At 35.0% G+C, this 17,135-nt stretch overlaps 1 protein-coding gene across 2 annotated transcripts in view; it reads right to left on the bottom strand.

Annotated features, from left to right (window-relative positions):
- LOC150104054 (DENN domain-containing protein 1B-like) overlaps positions 1-17,135 on the bottom strand; it is a 251,038-nt gene that overhangs the window by 86,707 nt on the left and 147,196 nt on the right. For both annotated transcript variants that reach the window (XM_090396720.1, XM_090396721.1), the window contains 3 exons: positions 12,487-12,532; positions 7,247-7,348; positions 1,874-2,101 (listed from right to left, as the gene is read on the bottom strand). In XM_090396720.1, the coding sequence (XP_090252846.1) occupies positions 1,874-2,101; positions 7,247-7,348; positions 12,487-12,532 (376 nt within the window). The remainder of the gene's footprint in view (positions 1-1,873; positions 2,102-7,246; positions 7,349-12,486; positions 12,533-17,135) is intronic.

Below are 17,135 nucleotides of genomic sequence, written 5' to 3'. Positions count from 1 at the left end.
GTATGAAGGTCAGCAATAAAAAGACAAAGACAATGAAAATAGGGAGAATCATTGAAAATGTCAACTGTGTTGTGAATGGAGAACCTGTGGAACAAGTAAAACATTTCAGCAACTTAGGCACGATTTTTACTGAAGATGGTAAATTAAATATAGAAATAGACAACAGAATCAGCAAAGCTGGTATGGTGGGAAGTCAATTGAATAAATTCATATGGAGTAATAGAGATTAGTCGGAACACTAAATTAGCTGTATACAAGACAGTGTTCAAACCAGTTTTAACTTATGGATCTGAGAGCTGGGTCAGAAGTAAAACACTTGACCAAAGACTAGAGACCGCAGATATGAGAGTCCTGAGAAAGATTCAAGGCATGAACAGATGGCATCGATGGCAATATCATATAAAAAATGAGGATATTAGGAAAGAACTTGACATTGTCAGCATCCAGGAATGCGTTATCAGAGCTAATCTCAGGTGGTAAGGTCATTTAAATAGAATGGGAGAGGAAAGATTAGCAAAACAAGTGTTCTCTGCCAGGTTGGCAGGAAAACGACCCAGAGGAAGACCAAGATATAGGTGGATTGATACGGTACAAAGTGCCTTAGACGATAGAAATATAAGATCTGATAATGTTGGAGTCTTGACAAGTAACAGACTGATTTGGAGGAAAATTGTAGATAGGAAGTTAGTAATGATGTAAGTTTTTCATGTAGTACTGTCATATCCTGTACACCCCTTGAGGGTACATGGCAGGAATTTGATGATGATGATGAATAAAAGGACTTACAAATAAATTAGCAAACACTCCAAAAACTTATAATATACTAAAAATAAAATAAATGTCCCCATTATTTTCAAAAACAACTCTGATTCTAATATCACAGCTATCACAACATCACTGAAAACTTCAGTGATGAAAAAACTTCACTGAAATAATACAACTCCACACTTTTCTTCAGCATTTTCTTATTCAATGCATCTAAAAATCCTCCACACAAAAAATATTAATTTTGGTTTTGGAATTTCTCTGCTTCATTGTCAACAATAGTATGTGCTAATAGTGCATATATTCTAAATATTTCCATATACATTCACTCTTGACCATTTATTCAAAATATTTTCAATATTATTCATAATATTAATGCATGAATTCGATATGTCTTTAGATCCTCCTGGCTTTTTTTTTAGGCTAATTAGTCTCAAAAGTTGTGTTGGCCATGTGCAGGCCACATGGCCAACAGAAAGGATCTTTATAATATAACTTTATCCTATATACTAAAACATGCCACTCCCCCCAAATGCGGCTTTAAAATTAATTTTGATTCGGCATCAGGAAGGAATTTTATTTTTTTATTTTTTGTCCAAATCAATCCTTGGTGGGAGAATCTAGAGGTGGCAATTTCAGCAAACATTATGAGCAAAAATACATCTTCTGTTGAAGCACAGTACAAAACTGATCCAGTGGTTTTATTTTTATGCTACTATTAATGCCAGCTTAGAGTCCTGATCTAAACCTGACTGAACACTAGTGGTATGAAACAAATGACATGTGAGAAGAAAATGTTCCCTTGAAGACAGTACCATTGGCAGAAATCAAGACAGCCCAGCATGAAAATTGGATATTCATTTCCCATGAAATTATCAAAGTGCATAAAAAGTGTGCTGCATAGACTATGATAGTGGTTCAGAGGTGGGCCTACAGCTTATTAAAAAGGAAATATTTAATCACTGCATTTTGTTATAATTATGTTTTAAATTAATTTTAAAAAAAAATAACTTTTTTTTTTTTTGTATTTTTATCCAGATTCTATATACAAGTATAGAATCCAGATAAAATATACTTAAATAACAATAAACAATCCGGAAATACTTACTTGTTGGAATATCTGCAAATGAAGCATTTTTTCTAAAAAAGGCTGAAAGGAGGAAGGACGAGTTTGAACAAATTCTTTTGACTGAAAACTAATTTTTTCTCCGGGTGTAACCTTCAGTGCTTCTCGATATCCTCCAATTAATCGAACTAGTGCCCTCATAAATGCTCGAGCAACACCATCTCCAAGTACCATGTTTGGATTTTTAAAACTACGCTTTAACATGGAAACCTGCATTTTTTAAACATTATTTAAATTTAAAAGAAATAAACAGTAGGTTTATCAAATACAAATTAATGTAACATAATGAAATAAAAATGATGAAAGTTAAAAATTTTTGTCAGCTATATAATCATAACAGAAGTAATCATACAGATAGTTCTATGATTAGCAAATCTGCATATGCTTAAAGAATACATATAAAATAGAGGAAAGCTAAGTTATGAGTAAAAGTATCTAATTAAAGTAATAGGAAGATTTTGAGAATAGGAAGAATATAAAACATAAATATCATAAAGGTGGTAAAATGTTCTGGATTCTACTATCATACTAAAAACTGAACATCATGAAGGCTATTTGAAACTGAAGATAAGGATGTTCTGGATGCCTATACATTACTTCCAAAATTATTAAATGAGGAAACCAAGAGAAATGAAATGTACAAAGATAATTGAAGTGGATAATATATGCTTAACTACTATTATTATTCAGGCAATTCATAGAGTATGGCTTGTACAGGAGATAAGACACAATGGTAACAATATTCATTTAAACTAATTTATTGACGATGATACCCCAAACCCATTCCACTCAGCCATCACTGCACCAAGTGAAAAATCTAGCCCTCATGACCTTTGACAAATGCACTGTTCAATGATTGACCCTTGCCTTTCCCCTGTGCTACCATCAAATAAATAAATTTTCTGAAGCTTTTCTTCACCAAAGAGAGTGGGCACCACAATACCATAAGAAAACAAAATATACAAGATTAATTAAGGTGTAACTATTTTGCCAGATTTCAAACCAGCATCTTTGGAGAACAAAAAACTTGTACATGAAGCGCTAACAAACTGATGAATTGTTTCTACCAGGACTTCCACCACTGGTAGAAACAATTCAAAAATTATGATGGAACAAAAGAGCTAATACATATCCTCTAATGTTGAATAAAAAATAAGGTTAAGCATATCAAAAGTTCCTGGTAAATAAGTCAGCTTGTGCTCTTAGAGAATACAGAGACAAATGTAAGAAAGCTAAACACTGTGTAAAACTAGCTAAACAAAAGTCATGGGAGAACTTTGGCAAGAGCATAGAAAATAAATATCAAGAAAGTGGCAAGATATTTTGCCTAAACAGCAAATGCTTTACTCGTTCTATAAGTTCACCATTCAGGATACAGTTGATGTTTTCAATGTTTCTACCTATTTTCACTGTCTTTGTCTTTTTATAGCTGATTTTCATACCAAATTTATTACAACAGATTAATGGAGTCAATTTAGACAGGGACTCTTGCAGACTTGTACTGAATTTATTCAAAGTATAACCCACCTGCATAAAGTAAAGAGCTAAGATTAACACTGCCAATCTTGATATCAGATTTAATACCAGTTTCCTTCATAATATGATCCAATATAGATAATGCATTCATATTTATGAATTTAGGGACACAAAACACATGTGTTGAAAAGATTATTTTACTGATTAATAATAAAATAATAACTTAAAAAGGCCAGTTGATTAATTAACATGGAACTATGCATCTTTAGTTTACCATAGAGGCTGCACTGCTTGTGGGTCACATCTCCATGGATTATGATGACTCTTTCTTTTAAGGTTACATGGTGATCAGCATTCATATTTATGAATTTAGGAACACAAAACACACGTGTTGAAAAGATTATTTTACTGAATTCTTATTTAAATGATAAAAGAAACAATATAGATAATGAATAACAGTGAAGATGTGCATCCTTGTTTTAATCCTGATTTAACATCAAATCATCTTCCTGTACCTCTTTCAATTCTAACTGCTGACTTACAGCTTAAATAGAGACTATGTATTGCTCAATATAATGTCCCATTTGCACCACATAACTAGCATTTTGAAAAGCACCTTGTCATATGCCTTTCCAAGATCAACAAAAATTTAAAATACAAATCCTTGTTATATTCCCAAGATTTCTCAACTATTTGTCTTAAAGTGAAAATCGGATCCTGTCCACCTCTATTTGGTCTGAATCACCAAGCTTCCCTTCCACAATTGTTCTTAGCTGTTTCTCAAGCATACTTCCATAAATCTTACCAGGAACAATAAAATTGTTAAGTCTGGTGCCCTCTCTAACACCTCAAAAAATTCCTCCATTTCTTATTTGGTAGAATCAAGCACAAGAACAAATAAATCTCATTGTCTAGTTGCACATTCTGATATTTGCCCACATCACTCTACTTGATATTGCCTTCCATTCAAGAAGGTTATTCTCATATTTAGTGTTGAATACCATGGCTGCTTATTCTTTTCTCCTGATTGTTATTGCTTGAATATAACATTTTGTATCTATTACTTAGAAAGACCTCACCTGTTTTTATCTTCTTTGTTTCAGTACGCCTATTATGTTGATCTGGTACTTATCGAATTCTTCTTCTAATTCCATTTCTTTTCTATTGATGCTTCTTATATTGATAGTACCAATCTTGAACTCTGTTGATGTTGAGTTGGGACGTATTCTGGGATTTGTTCCAGTAGCTGACTGTTTGCCCTGGTTCCCTGATGAAAACAACAGGGGCCTTGTTTAAACCTGGCAATGCCCCAGCCAACATGAAATTCTGTCATTGTACCATCATTTTTATATTGTGGTTTAAGCCAATAAGAATACAATTTGGTCAGCTAAATCCCAAAATGCCAGCCTAAGCCTATCCTTATTTGTTCAGTAGCCAAGTAGATACCTAAACAGGGTGTACCATGAAAATGTGAGGATTGGATGTTAGGTCAGAAGCCCTGGTTGGTTCTCTGCATTCCTTAAAAGGTTACATGTGTGTGTGTGTACATACACACACACACACAGGCACAAAATCTTAAAATATTCAAGCGAAAGGTCCAAATTACATTACAAATGTATCAGAAGTAATCAAATGTCCAAAAGATAATTGCAATGCTGAAACAGACATTCACATGTAAAGATAAAGATGCCATTTTGCCTCTATACAAGGCCTTGATAAGACCTAACTTGGACTATTGTGTGCAGGTCTGGTCTCCTGGTTTCTGTGGGGATTCTGATATAGTGGAGAGTGCGCAAAGGAGAGTGTCAAAAATGATATCAGGATTGTGGAATACTGAATATGAAGACAGGTTGAGAATTTGTAGACTGCAGACACTAGCAAACAGGAGAGAGAGTGGGGGACAGTGATATGATTGAGACTTACAAATTTCTGAAAGAATTAAACAGAATTTCAGTAGATGGAATTTTTCATTTTATGGTGGGTGATGCAAGGGCATTCTTGGAAGTTGGGAATGAATGCTGTCAAGAGGGGGTGAAGGCTAGATTTTTTTCTCATAGAGCAGTGTATGATTGGAACGGATTGCCATTGGATGTTGTGTGTGTGCAAGTAACGTGAATGAATTCAAGAACAGGTATGGCTTCCCTGAAATTCTCTCTCTCTTAATAATAATAAATAATATATAACTGTTCCTAATATTTTAACATTTTGGCTTTTCCTAGTTACTTGTTTCCTATCCCGATTGCCCGTCCAAGTACTGCATGAACAAATGGGCACAATTGACTCAATCATATACAGGTAACCCTCATATAATGCGGTACTTATACAATGCGGATTTGACATAACGCGGTCTACAAATTGTAGTAGCCCTTGTTCAACGCGGTACTTATACATTGCAGTTTTGATAAAAACATGGTCAACAGATTGTAGTAACCCTTTATCTTTTCATATATTTTTCACTGCATGACTTAAAAATCAAATTTTATCTTTGTTAAATTTGCACCTACCATATCATGCATGCAGTTTATAAGTAGCGAATTTATATTAGGGGAAATACCCTTTATACAGTAAACAATTGATGCATGTATGTCAATTGTTTACAGTATAAAGTGTTTACTGTTGAAAGCTGTTTTCGTTTTCTGCCAGGAAAGTGCATTAAAAATCATTAGTGTGTTAATCTCAAGCTAAGCACTTTATTTTCTGGCGAGTTACATACAATATGTAATGCTTTTTGATGTAAAAATTTTATCTTTTATAGCAATGGCCACTTAGAGGGATTTTGAAAAAATGAAATTAGTGAATTAATTGATGGGGAAATATATTTAAATTAGGAGGAACTGGTACAATTAATAGATGACATCAAACCAAATGACGGGGAAAGTTCTACTGAAGATTCTGATTGTGATGAATCCGTTAAAGAATTCAGTTTAAAGAAATTAGCAGGAGGATTGGACTTGGCAAGAAAGTTAGGAAGTTATTTTACAGATAATGATCCCTCAATGGAGCATTCCAGAATAATTCTCAAGACAATTGGATATTTGTTTAGCTCCATATTATGAACTTAATAAAAAATTGCAGCATAGTGGCATGTAAAGACTTATTACTGACTTCTTGATAACCAAACCAGCTGAAGTATGCAATGAGAATTATACAAATGATGTCCAAGAGATTTCAAGTGATGAACGCCATCCAGCCACTCATAAATAAGAACATCCAGCAAATCTTCGTTTTGAAGACAGTGATGACAATTAAATTATGCACTTCATTTTATTTTGCCTAAAACATTTATGCATTATGGGCAATGAAGTTTACGTACAATTTGTATTTTTATAAGTTTATACTATGTATTCTGTTTCATAGTTTATATGTTTTCTTAACTTACATGAACCTGAATTAAATAAAAATATTTTTTTATTGGATGTCATTGTTGTTTATATAATTAAAAAAAAAAGAAAAGAAACGATTTCTTTTTTTTTGAACATAACCCTACTTTTTCTATGTGATCTGAGTCTCGCATAACGCGATTTATATGATGTGCCATTTCTGTGGAACCTTGCGTTATACAAGGTTCACATGGTTATATGAATCCTAATTACACTTAAGTAAATTTAATGAAGGAAAAAAATATATAAAATAAACTTAATTACTTTTCATTAATTTTCAACATGAAATCCCCCCCTTTCCAAAAAAAGGTTAAAATTGATCAGCACTAGCAATTTAATGCTTCCCACTAATACTGTTAGTGGGAATTTAGTCATTTAAAATACTTAAAATGTATATAACCACACACACACATAGTGATATAATTAGTTAAATCACACAACTATATATATATATATATATATATAGTTATTCAAAGATAGTTTGTAAAAAAAAACTTACTATTTCTGAAGGAAGGATATCTACATCATTAAAAGGAGTTTCCACTTTATTATTATCAGCATCTAAAATTACCACTTCACCTAGTTCTGGTCGCTTTACTCTCTGTTAAAAACAAGAAAGAAAAAAAAATCCATTTTTAATGGCAGTCAGAAATAATTAGTTTGGACTATTTTTGGGAGAATTGACTGTTAGTCAATTCTCTCACATCACAATCAATTCTCCCCAAGGCAATTTCACTCATTTATACACACACACAAAAAAAGATCCCAACTGAAGCCCTATAGCATTAATGCTATTTATTCTATTAAAATTCACTACGGTAAGAGTTGACTAATGCATTTTAACCCCATCTTTACACAATTGTTCATATTATATTTATTATCAGAACGCTAGGGAGTAAACAACCCATCACGGGAAGTTTTCCATCACATAAACAGCTCATCATACCATGACTGGAATGCATTCATTGTCTCCATACCTACTACACTTCCATGCATTGCATTCCGAACACCTACAACTCTCCATGCAAAAAAAACCTACTCCTTACCCATCTGCTCACATCCTCCTTATACCGCTTCCAGGGATGACTTCTTGATCTCCTCCTGTCATTCTTTGAAAAATCTGATCCACATTAATTGGGTAATAACCTCTTACCACGTCCCCTTAACCCTTCCAATAATATCCACTAGACTGCAATTTGCATTCCCAAATTCTGTCTTCATAACTCAACATTCCACTGTCTCTGAACCCTTTCCAACATCTCTTCATGCTTTTGAAAACCTAGTGACCAAATCTGTGCACAGTAATTCATATGCAGTCTGATCAAAGCCTTATACAATGGAATCATAGCATCTTTACTCCTGCATGTCACTGTTTTTTTGCATCATCACCATAATGCACTGTGATGTCCTCATAATTTTAGCAAAATGTCCCCAAAATTTTAGGTCCTTTTCCACCAACAACCCTAAATCTCTCATTTCTTTTGCCTTCTCTAAGACATCCCCACCAAACTTATACATTCACATCCATTTGGGAAACATCTATGCTTCCCAAACTTTAAAACCTTACTCTGCTATGTTGAACTAGTAGTCCCATTTATTCTCCCATTCCAGAAGTCTATTCAGGTTCACTTACAAGGTTACAGCATCCATTCTACACCCCGTAATTTTTCATCATCTGCAAACAATTGTATATCATCGTTCAAGCCATTCCCAATATCATTTATATACAAATTAAACAACACTGGCACCAAAGAAGACCTCTAGGGTACACACACACACCAGTAGTGACTTTCCTCTTCTGGGATATTGCTCCCCATACACAACTAGATAGCTATCAGACAGCCAATCTCCAATCTGGTACAATCCACTAACCAATCCCATCTTCTCCACTTTACTTACCAGCCTGTCATGTGACAATCTATCAAAGGTTTTAGTTATATTTAAATATACCATCATGTATGCACCATCAAGGCAACAGGAGCAATTTGTGCATTGCTCCTGTTGCCTTGTTAATAGTAAGTAGATTACTAAACACAATTTTTCTTTAGCAAACCCATGCTGTCCATCAAAGAGAATGCTGCTGTTGTCAACCCAATTCTGAATCCTTATCTGAACTAGTCTCTAACACATTTACCACAACTCCAGATAAACAGATTGGGCTGTAATTCGAAGTCTTAGTCTTTTGAAGTGGAACAATTCTGCTCTCTATCCATTCCTTTGGAACTTAGGCCAATCTAAGAGGTAAGTTAAAGCTGTTGTTAACTTCCTGAAACATTCCCTCAAGACATTCAAGTTGTGCATTTGTAATGACACCAAGTTTAATCAATTCCTCATATATGAAGGGGGAGGAGCTGAAAAGTTCTGATAAACACCTAGAACAAAAATGATATTAACACAACCACAAGAAAGAACATATCTTAAAACCCTTTAACCCCCATGTTTAATCAAATTGTAATAATTTGTTCTTTTTCTTTTATGATATATATAAGAAGACATGTCAGACATGTCTTCAGAATGCCCTTGTATGTTCTGCTCACTGACCATCAGTGGTTCCCCCCCCCCAACTGCTCTCAAGTTCTGCATGATGTTACTTTCATGAGGTGAAATGCCTTTATGAATTACTCATTTATTATCTCTACTATATTCTCCTCAGTGATTATTATTCTACCATTCTTTCCAACCAGTACCATCCTTCCATAAATCATTCTTCTTTCTGCTGACCACAGATCGAAAGAACTCCACAGGATTTTTTTTTTTGGTCTCATTAGCTAACTGCTGCTCATACTGCACTTCTGCTACTCTTACCAAGCAAGTTACCTCTCTTGCTTGGTCTCAACTAGGAGTTAATTTGATGGATCTTCAATTACTTTAAAGAGAAAGAGAGAATTGAAGAAAGAAAAATTGGCAATAGCTTGATGGTAAAGATTTATTATCCTTAGAAATGAATTGAGTGTGGACTAATTTCCAAGCTAAAGTCCAAGATAAAGAGAGAAAAACTAATTTCCAAGATAAAGAGAGAGACAAGTGGAATACGAATGTGTAAAAAGGAAATAGAATTGGAGTCACCCTGGAGCAAACAAAGTTGGATAAACAATATGTTTACCCAAATACCAGATAAACCTAACCATTCTGAAAACCCTAGATTTCTTCGTCAATAGCAAATCTTCTAAGTACGTTGAAGATTGTCCTATTGTTTGTTGTTTATGTAATTCAGATCACACCATACTGTTTCATACTGATCTCCTTCTCTATTAAGCAACATGAACCATTCACTTCCATCCATGTGTTGTATGGCATTATAAAAATGTCAAATGGGATGATCTTCAGAACTCTTATACCTCATTCCCTTGGCCAGGTTGAGTGTGCAACTGAAACGATTCTTATTGTAATAGTAACATTTATTCCCCATACCATTCTAAATTCCTATTTAAGCTTTGGTTTTTCCAAAAGGTGTGGCAAGGCTGCACAAATGATGAATCAAGCATACTATAACAAGTTCATCCAAAAATCCATCTTCCTTTACTGATTATATCAAAGCCTTAATGGCTGCAAGAAAACTATTAACACATTAAGATTCTGATAAAAGCAAAAAATAAGAAATGTGTATGTTGTCCAAAAGAAAGTCATGCTTTCTAGTCTCTTGCCAAAGTTATCGGCTTTAACCTCTGTCCAACACTGCTCACACCTTACTACTGAAATAGATTTAATGTATCATCACTTACAAAAAACTAATACCACCTGGCTTCTTGCTTCTCCTCCAATTCTTGCAAAACTGACCTCAGTAAATGTTTCCCAACCATTCTAAACATTCAATTCTCAATACCCCCCTTTGACCTTTCACTAGAAAGAAATCAAGAGAATAATAAATAATAATATTTTTTGGTTTACCGATCAAGCGTTGATCAATTTTATTAACTGAACCAACTAGTTTCGCCACACTTATCTGTTGGCATCTTCAGGGCTTACATAGAGGTTTAAACAATCTCACAGTTATGCATAACTGCAAACTGACAAGAATAACTGTAAAACACTGACTAGAATAAGTACAAATAAAATAGTATCGAACGTGAGTGAAACACGTATCGCGTGTACAAGATCAGCTAACTGTTGCTGAGGAACTTTCCGTAGTTTGTATTAAAGTTCATTTCTTCCGTTTTTAAGGTTCTGATTAGGGTTTTCCATATCTCTGGGAGTATTAGGCCTTGATTTCTGTTAAGGTTGACAGTAGAACGGGCGACTGTGGCTGCCTCTTTGAAAATTCTTGAATGGTAATCTTCCTCTATGTAAGGGGAACAGCTTTTGTCCCACTCGATGACATTGTTAGTTGTAGAGAAATGAGACGATAGGCCAGAAATGTCCTGTCTGTTATTTTTGACATAGCCAATGTGCTCCTTTTTCCTGATTTCGAGGCTTCTCGAAGTCTGTCCGATGTAACTAGAGCCACATGAGCATGGAATATTATAAACTCCAGCATATTTGTAGAAAGGATGGTTGTCTTTTGGAGATCTTAGTAGTTTACTAATAGATTCTATTGGTTTGAATGTTACTCTTATTTTATGTTGTTTGAGGAGATTGGCGAGCTTGTTGGAGATGCCACTTAAGTGTGGCGAAACTAGTTGGTTCAGTTAATAAAATTGATCAACACTTGATCGGTAAACCAAAAAATATTATTATTTACTAATTTATGATCAAGAAAATAACCTTCAAGATCAAGAGAATCTTGTCCAAATAGGATACCAAAAAGTCTCCTGATCTTGCCTTCATTTCTTCAAGCATGCTTAACACTTGCACTCCAGAGTGACTCCAATTTTATGTTGCCTCTTTACACATTCATATTCCACTGGTCTCTCTATCCTGCAGCCTGGAAATTAGTCCACACACAACCATTCCTAAAGGTAACAAATCCTTGCCATCAAACTATTGACAAATTTATCTCTCCCCCCCCATTCTCTTCCTAAAGTAACACAGAAGAACCATCGATACTCAACTCCTATGCCACCTTGAAGGTACCCAACTAATAAATGGCAGCATGGATTTCACCATCATCAATCAACTTGAGAGATCTGCTTTCTTCTGTCACTGGACAAATACCATAGAAAAGTCAGTTGAGAGAGTCTCATAAGAGTCTGTTCCCATTATGTAATCTGTCCTGTGACTTCTGCAACTGGGTTGTCAGCTTTCTGAATGGACATGCTAGGTTATGGTGGATGATTCCTAATCTACACTTTTATATTTATATATATATATATATGATTCACATGAAAGGCCAAAAGACTTACAGCACATTAGTGCCATGTGTGGGACAAGAGGAACAGAAGAAAGGAGGAATCTGTTCATATTTTGTTTGAACAGCTGAGGGTTGTAATCTTTGGGTAAGGCAGAGTGGGGGAGACTGTTCCAAAGGACAGAAGTAGATGGGATGAAGGATGAGGCAGTGAAGTTGGTTCAGTGAGTTTCAAGATGGTAAAAGGGTGTTGGTTAGCAGTGGCTCTTGTTTTGATGAATTTTGGAGGAATAATAGTGGCCAATTCAGCAAAGCATTGTCCATTAAAGTATCTATAGAACAAGGCAGAAACTGAATGTCTGTGTGAGAGAGGGATTGAAGTAATTTTATTGATACATAAACCAAAATATGTGTAATTAATTATAATTTATTACTCATTTTAATTGTACAAAAATTTTTATTATACTTTTTAAAGACATTAAAGTCATATTTCAAACAACAAATTTTATACTTACTGTCATTGTTACAGAAGGAACACCAATTAAGAAAGGCATAGGGGCACTATAAAAAAAAAATTATACTTGTATTTGTTTTACGTTTAATACTGTCAACTCTCACTACAGTAAACATGTAGGAACCACTGAATAATTTGGCAAAGGGCAGAGTTTGTTACAGTGCATTTTCTTTGGAATAGCATTGTGCCTATGGGACTCTTGATAGTTTGTGTGAAATAGTTTATTATAATAGTATTTGCTACAGTTTGCTATAGTGAGTTCCTTATTAATCTAATTAGGCTAATTGTGCAAAAATATGTACAAAAACAAATTTTAAAAATACTAAAATTGAAAAGGAGTAATACACCAAGCAGCAGCTTTGTAAGTCATTAAATTTGCTGACTTTTCAATATTGTACTGGTTACGGTATTTTCCATTAAGTTAGGTTTAGAATGCATTGCAATTTCACCTGATTGGTGTTACAGATATACTATGGAAACTCTGTTTCATAAAAAAACAATTCAAGACAATCACAAAAACATGTTTCAAAATTCACAACTTCAACTTCCTGGTCTTCAAGAAAAATGTCAATAGATTTCTCTCTCATTCCTTACTTGCATCCCACACATAGCATTGATGTGCTGCAGGTTCTTGTAACTCTTGTGTGTGTGTGTGTGTGTGTGTGTATATGATATTTAACAAAACATTCTTAGATAATGAAATCTTACATAATGAATTCATTGCCAGAGCAACTGAACCCAGTCAATTCTGGCTTGCATGAATAATAACCAACTAGAAAATGTTAAAGGACACCAATGAAAGCACCCTAAATGAGAGAAATTAGCAATTTGCAAGGAGAAGATTTTGAAAGCATCATACCAGATAGCACATAAGTCGGATAACAAAAATCTTCCGAGCAAGTGTACTAAGGTAGTCTATGAAAAAAAATCTAGCATTACAAATGGCTTGAGACCAAAACTCCAGCTTCATACACAAGCCTACATTGTAGAGTGCAACAGCTGCAAAAGACCATCAACAAATCTAAATCAGACTGAATGGCAGTCAAGCCTCATGGGCTCTCTCTTTCTCTCCCATTAAGACAATGGATGCAACATCTGCCCATGTTTTCATCGGTCTCTCTCTCTCTCTAAAAGGGGTCTACTGTACTATCGGTTGCAGTTTTTCATAAAATCCTGAGGGTTATCCCATATGTTGCCTGCTAGTCTCCTCTCATAATAACAGTAACAATATTAGTAGCTCTTCTTGACTGCCCACAGGAAGCTCAGCTGCACATATTAGACATTTAATTTTATAACTACTGGATAACTGAAAAGGCAGAAAGCAACCCTCATTCATTCTTAGGAGAATGAATGAGGGTTGCTTGTTTGATGCACGATTTAAAAGTGGTCTGAAGATTATATTTATTTAGCAATTTGGCTATCATTTCAGATGTACCTAACATACATGAGATGGGAATAGTTATTGTAATCTTGTATGTTCAGAGGAGGGGAGGGAGCATTTATGTTTCATGGCCAAATAGCCCAGGCCTTATGTGTTCATTTTAAGGATACCATATACACTCGGGTCCCTTTTTATGCAGAGCACGTCCACAGATACAAGACCTTTCGACACTTCTGCACATGTCAGCAGAAGGAGAATCCATTCCAATAATAGGGTAATCCAGCGTTTCCCAAACTTTTCCTATGACGGAAACACTTCACAAATTCTGAAATTTTCATGGAATACCTTGGTTATTTTGTAATGTATTCATTAATAATTAATTGTTAATTTAGCTGATTTTTTATTATTAATTAATAATTGATCATTAATTATTAACTAATTGAATTTGGCCGAATGGAGGAAAAAAAGCACTGAAGAAAAGTAATTTCTTTGGAAATGAAAATTGCAATTTTAGATCGCTTAGCAAAAGGAGAGGGATCTACAGTGATTGGTAAACATTTTAATTTAGGCGAATCTAATATAAGAGTAATTAAAAAGAATGAAGTCCCAATAAGAAAATCTGTCATTTCGGGCACAAAACTAAGTGCCAAATTATCATCGTACTCAAGAGATGCTTTATTAGAAAACATGGAATGAGACCTCGTAATTTGGATTGAAGAATTAACTCATAGGGGAATTCGTATAAGTGGTTATTTAATTAAACAAAAAGCTTTTCGGTTTTATGAACAGATGAAGCAATTGGAGCTGTCTACTTCTGCTTCCCAGGCTGATAAAGAATTTTCGGCTAGCAATGGATGGTAAACCAGGTTTTTAAAAAGGAATGCACTTCATAACGTGAAGATTACAGGCGAGGTTGCAGCAGCAGATGAAGCAGCCGCCAAAAATGTTTAAGAGAAGTTAGCTACAATTATTGAAGATGGTGGATATTGTCCTGATCAAGTGTTTATCGCTGACAAAACAGGATTGTTTTGGAAGAAAATGTCTAGTCGAACTTACATAGCAAAGTCTGAGAAAAAAGCAAGTGGGTTTAAAGCAAGCAAAGATCGAGTAACGTTGTTACTTTATAGCAATGCACCAGGGGATCGAATGTTGAAACCTTCCTAGTAAATCGATTTCTAAGAGCACATGCTCTCAAAGGCAAAGATCTAAAACAGCTGCTGGTACATTGGATGGCTAATAAAAGACCTGGGTAACAACTGCTGTATTTACTGAATGGTTCAATAATTGCTTTGTATCAGAAGTGGAAACATACATGAGGCAAAAAGTTCTAGATTTTAAAGTTTTATTAATTGTTGACAATGCACCAAGTCATCCGCATTTAGAACATCCAAATGTGCAGGTAGTGTTTTTTCCACCCAATACAACAAGCATTATTCAGCCATTAGATCAAGGCGTAATTGCTATTTTAAAAAAATATTACGTTAAGCACATTTTTCAATTTATATTGGATAAACTAGAAAATAAATCATTAACAGTAACTGGTGTTTGGAAAAAATTTTCTATTTTGGACTGCTAAAATCATGTTGCATCTGCTATCGCTGAAATAAGACCACAAACTTTAAATGCTTCCCTTGCTGGAAAGCAGCTAGGCCTGGATGTATTGCAAACAGTGCAACAATGCAAATATCTTACATTATCAGCTGAAATCATTACATTGGCACATGAAATTGGTGGAAAGGTTTTGATACATTTAGCCAGAACGATGTAGACGAATTGCTTGTGGATAATGCCTTAAGTGACGATGATATTATTGGATATCGATTAACTTTAGATATCGGTTGAAGATCCAGAAAACGATAGTGAAGCAGAAGAAAAACCTATCCCCCTTACTGCCAATATAATTAGAGAAGGTCTTGAACTGTGCAATAAACTGGAAAATCATTTTCTTGTTAATGACACAAATTCTGAATGAGCCTTTAAATTCCAATGTGAGCTGAAGAACTGTATGTCTGGATATCGCAAGCTGTATAAAAAATGAGTGAAATCATCATCGCAAAGTTTAATCACTGATTACATTTCAGAAGAAAAAAAATCAGCACAGAATGAGGGTGAAGCTAATTCTGTTTGTGAAGAACCATTGTCTTTACCATACAGATCTGATGTGCTGACTATCTCTTCTGGTGATGAAAGTGATTTTGCACCAGTTCGCAAACATTACCGAATATTTATTTATTTATGCTTATGGCTACATGAAACTGGTAAGTGAAAAGTACAATCACAATTTCCAGCAACAAATGATGAAAATCTTAACATATAAAGTTCATTATATGTTAGGTCAATGAAAGTGGCTCCAGATTTAAGTTTCTTCTGGAAGCCTGTGAGTAAAAGGCACAACCAGCTTTCTAAGTCTTTTTTTTTTTTTTTTTTTTTAAATAAAGCAAAAGTAACTTGCCATAATCAAGCCAGGGACAATTATCGTCCAACTGTAACAAGTATGACAAGGCTGCTGCATGTTCTCTCAACACTTCACAACATAAATGCAACTGTATCCTAGGTTTAATTAGAGAGCAGTTGTCTTGTGTGAGAAAACTTGATCCATTAGAGGAGGCCCATTTCACATTACATCATCATCTTCTAACATGAGGAGGAGTTCTGTTGATACCATGACGAGGACTATGAGAGTGACTACGAGAATAACGTCTTCGTGGTGAGACGGGACCGTGATCTTCTGTTTCCTCCAATACCACTGCCACATCAACTACAGGTCAAGGTTCAGGCTGGAAAGCCAATTCAAGGCCTCATCCATCACTTTGTGGATGTCCTGTAGGCCACCACTGTGAAATTCGCACCTTAGGCAGTCATATGCAATATGAATAATCGCCTGAGCCACAGGAGAACAATCACAATAAGGGTGATCTGACAGCATCCATTTATGTAGAAGGTAGCCACATCTGCCCTTACTAGATCTGATCCTGTTTATTGATGACCAAATCTTCCTAGGAAGAGCAAAACCAGACTGCAGAGCACAGGGAATCTTCTACCAGGAAGTCGTTTGTTGGTAGATTGTTGGACCAGTGTTCTCTCCATATGTCAGATATTGATGGCAGCGCAGCTGAAGGGAGTTCATCCATGGACCAGAGAGGCTTTCTAGATTTGAGGCATAGACTAGGTGGGTTTATGAGAGTCTGATGTAGGGCAGGAGTGGGTTGCTCACTGCTTTATTAAATTCCTTAATCGAGGCTTGTCCTCTCCTTATGTGTGGTGCAGCA

This window comes from Typopeltis vanoorti, chromosome 8 (genome assembly GCF_054136105.1).
Source record: "Typopeltis vanoorti isolate ZY-2024b chromosome 8, IOZ_Tvanoo_1.0, whole genome shotgun sequence".
Lineage (NCBI taxonomy): Eukaryota > Metazoa > Arthropoda > Arachnida > Uropygi > Thelyphonidae > Typopeltis > Typopeltis vanoorti.
Note: the sequence above shows the minus strand (reverse complement) of the source record. Positions and strands in the feature narration are given on the sequence as shown.